Source organism: Vollenhovia emeryi, unplaced genomic scaffold, assembly GCF_000949405.1.
Source record: "Vollenhovia emeryi isolate VEMERY1.0 unplaced genomic scaffold, V.emery_V1.0 DF943729.1, whole genome shotgun sequence".
Classification (NCBI taxonomy): domain Eukaryota; kingdom Metazoa; phylum Arthropoda; class Insecta; order Hymenoptera; family Formicidae; genus Vollenhovia; species Vollenhovia emeryi.
In genome coordinates, this window is record NW_011962637.1 from 1 (window position 1) to 2,878 (window position 2,878).

General features: G+C 48.6%; 1 protein-coding gene across 1 annotated transcript; it reads left to right on the top strand.

Moving 5' to 3' along the window:
* The first annotated feature begins 227 nt into the window (after nt 1-227).
* On the top strand, nt 228-1,172 carry LOC105565039. The gene has a single exon (XM_012017872.1). It carries the CDS (start codon nt 228-230, stop codon nt 1,170-1,172), a length of 945 nt encoding a protein of 314 aa, XP_011873262.1.
* The last annotated feature ends 1,706 nt before the right edge of the window (nt 1,173-2,878 follow it).

Here is a 2,878-nt window from a genome sequence, read left to right on the forward strand (position 1 = left end):
AACGACATCCTGCTATTCTACCCCGCCATTCTCAATTATCGGCGCTTATCATCGACCACGCTCACAAGACGACTCTACATGGAGGCACTCAGCTTACTCTGGCAAGGATCCGCCAGACGTACTGGATACTCGGAGGAAGAGCTCCAGTCAAATCACACATCTTACGGTGTGTCGTGTGCGCTCGTCAACGAGGCGTGCGAGCTCAACAACTCATGAGTCAACTCCCCATGGCACGAGTCACCCCAGCGAGACCTTTTGCGCACACGGGGGTGGATTACGCAGGACCGATCCAGCTCAAAACCTGGAAGGGCAGAGGAGCAAAGGTTCACAAAGGTTGGATGTGCGTGTTCGTATGCATGACGACCTCGGCTGTCCACCTGGAGGTGGTCAGTGACTACTCCACCGATGGATTTCTGGCAACCTACCGGAGATTCTCATCACGAAGAGGGCCCGCAGAGGTATTGTACTCAGATTGCGGGACAAATTTCGTCGGCGCCGACACGGCTCTCAAGAAGCTCTTCAAGGACAGCTCCAAAGAATTTAAAGATCTCACGGCAACACTCTCGACCAAGGGAACATCTTGGAGATTTAACTCGCCATCATCTCCCCATATGGGAGGAAAATGGGAGGCCGTAGTGAAATCGATCAAGTTTCACTTACGACGCACAATTGGCGAAACTCCGCTCACCTTTGAAGAGTTCTCTACCCTGCTCACCCAAATTGAGGCAGTACTCAATTCAAGGCCACTCGAGCCTTTGAGTGACGACCCTGACGATTTATCGGCACTCACCCCTGGACATTTTCTTGTGGGCTCAGCGCTCAATGCCATACCAGAACCTTCACTCATTGACATTTCGAGTTCTAGATTATCTCGCTGGCAGCTCATCCAACAGAGGGTCCAGCAGTTCTGGTCGCAATGGTCGTCTCACTACCTGCAGCGACAACAGGCGATCTCCAAATGGCACCATCCTACCAACGACATTACGGTCGGGTCATTGGTGCTGCTCACGGATGAGAGAATGCCTCCATCGAAATGGCCCCTGGCAAGAGTATTGGAGCTGCATCCAGGAAAGGATGGACTCACCAGGATCGTCACTATCAAAACGGCGACCACAACGCTCACCCGGCCCATCGTCAAGCTCGCCCCGCTGCGAATTCGCTCAGGGGCCTAGCATCAGCAACACTCGCTGATGGCGGGCGGAATGTTCGCGAAATATGTTTCGTGGTTGCCGCCGCACTACGCCCGCTCGACGTGCGCGCGGATACGCGCGTGACGTGAGACGACCCGGGGGGTGGCAGCACCTCCCGGGTCATGAAGTTTAAACCAGCAGGCCCACGCGTGGCGCTGCTTCCGGAAAAGGACATTCAGTTAGTTAGTGCGTAGCTAGCGATCTAAGGTGGTAGATTCTCGTAGCGACGGCTCGGTGTGACTGTAAGCGTACCGCGAGTGATAATCACAAATTTGTAGTGGCTAGTGAAGACGTTCTGATACATCCTCAAGGCAAGTGCACCAAGTGCGCTGCCACCTCGTGCTCGACGGCCTCGCGGTTCGCCAGAGTCAGTTTCGGTATTATTGTACGCTCGGCAACGGCTCTTCAAGCTCACACAGACTGATCAGCTCACGTTTCGGTTAAACGTACAGCTCTTTGTGCGCGGAGTCACCAACGGCCACTCGGCAAGCGCTGTTATCCTGCCGTCGTGGTCGCCCTTGCACACGCGATAACTCATTTGCACGTAATAAATCTAGTCCGAACCTAAGACTAACAATTAAGGGTAATTCTCGCAAACCATTATAATTCTGAAAATCTGAAATTACGAATCGCAAACAATTATAAATAGGGGAAAATATGTAATGTCTCGAAAACTATAAGACCTAAACAAAATCTAAACACCTACAATTTTTCAATTAACTTGACTAACAAATATAGCATAAAGATTTTTCATCCATCTCTTTTGGTTTTCAAAATAGAAAATAAATGTTTAAAATTTAAAAATTAAAAATAACGATAATTTGCAACGTATTTAAATAACAATTGCTGCGCAGAAAGAATTCCAAAAAGTTTAACCGTTGCAAAGTTACAATAAATTGTTTATATGGTATAGAATTCGATGTAATTAAGGGTATAAAAAAGACTCGAAGGCTCTACGCCTTATAGTTCTCGAGATAAATAAAAATTAAGAAACCGCTAATTTTATATTAAAAGTTCACCCGGTACTAATGCTGAATCCGCCAAAATCGGCATTCGAACTTGAGCATTTAGCAGGATTTCCACCTACCTCAGTGTATTACCTTGAGTGCATATGCACCCTGAGGAAGTCTTATTGAGTGCTCAAGGCTAGCGGACCCGTAGTATCTAATCAGGCGGTATATAGAATATCATAAAGGAAAATATAAGGTGACCGTAGACATCAACTTCCGGATCTTCAAGATAGCCTTAGGTATCTGGACTGCAATACGCATCATCTTCTGTGCACATGGCCTGCATGCCCCTCCATTCTCAACCACCTCCACCAACCACCAGACCAAGCCCACGAAGAGGAAGACCAGAGTTGAGCGGTAACATCTATAGAGAGCAGACGTATTAACCGCAGAGTTGAGCGGTAACATTCAGAGCGATCAGACGTATTACAAGAGGACATCAGCAGCAAATACTTAGCCGAGGACTTAGAACCATCAACATCTCTCGAGCCCCCTTGAAGTCTTAGTGACGAGCATCCCACGTAGCAGTGGCGGACCAGAACCCTGCTGACGAATACCCTGGAAGACGTTGCTTGCTAGAATTCGGCAAGAACCCTTCAGTTAATTATCGAGAGACGCCATCCTCTTCAAGCTCCATCAACCGCCTTCACTCCGTCGGGCATTAACAGTAAGCCTGTC

Bases quoted from the DNA above. Each gene is read 5' to 3' on its own strand.
- LOC105565039 (XM_012017872.1), top strand. From the start codon at position 228: ATGGCACGAGTCACCCCAGCGAGACCTTTTGCGCACACGGGGGTGGAT.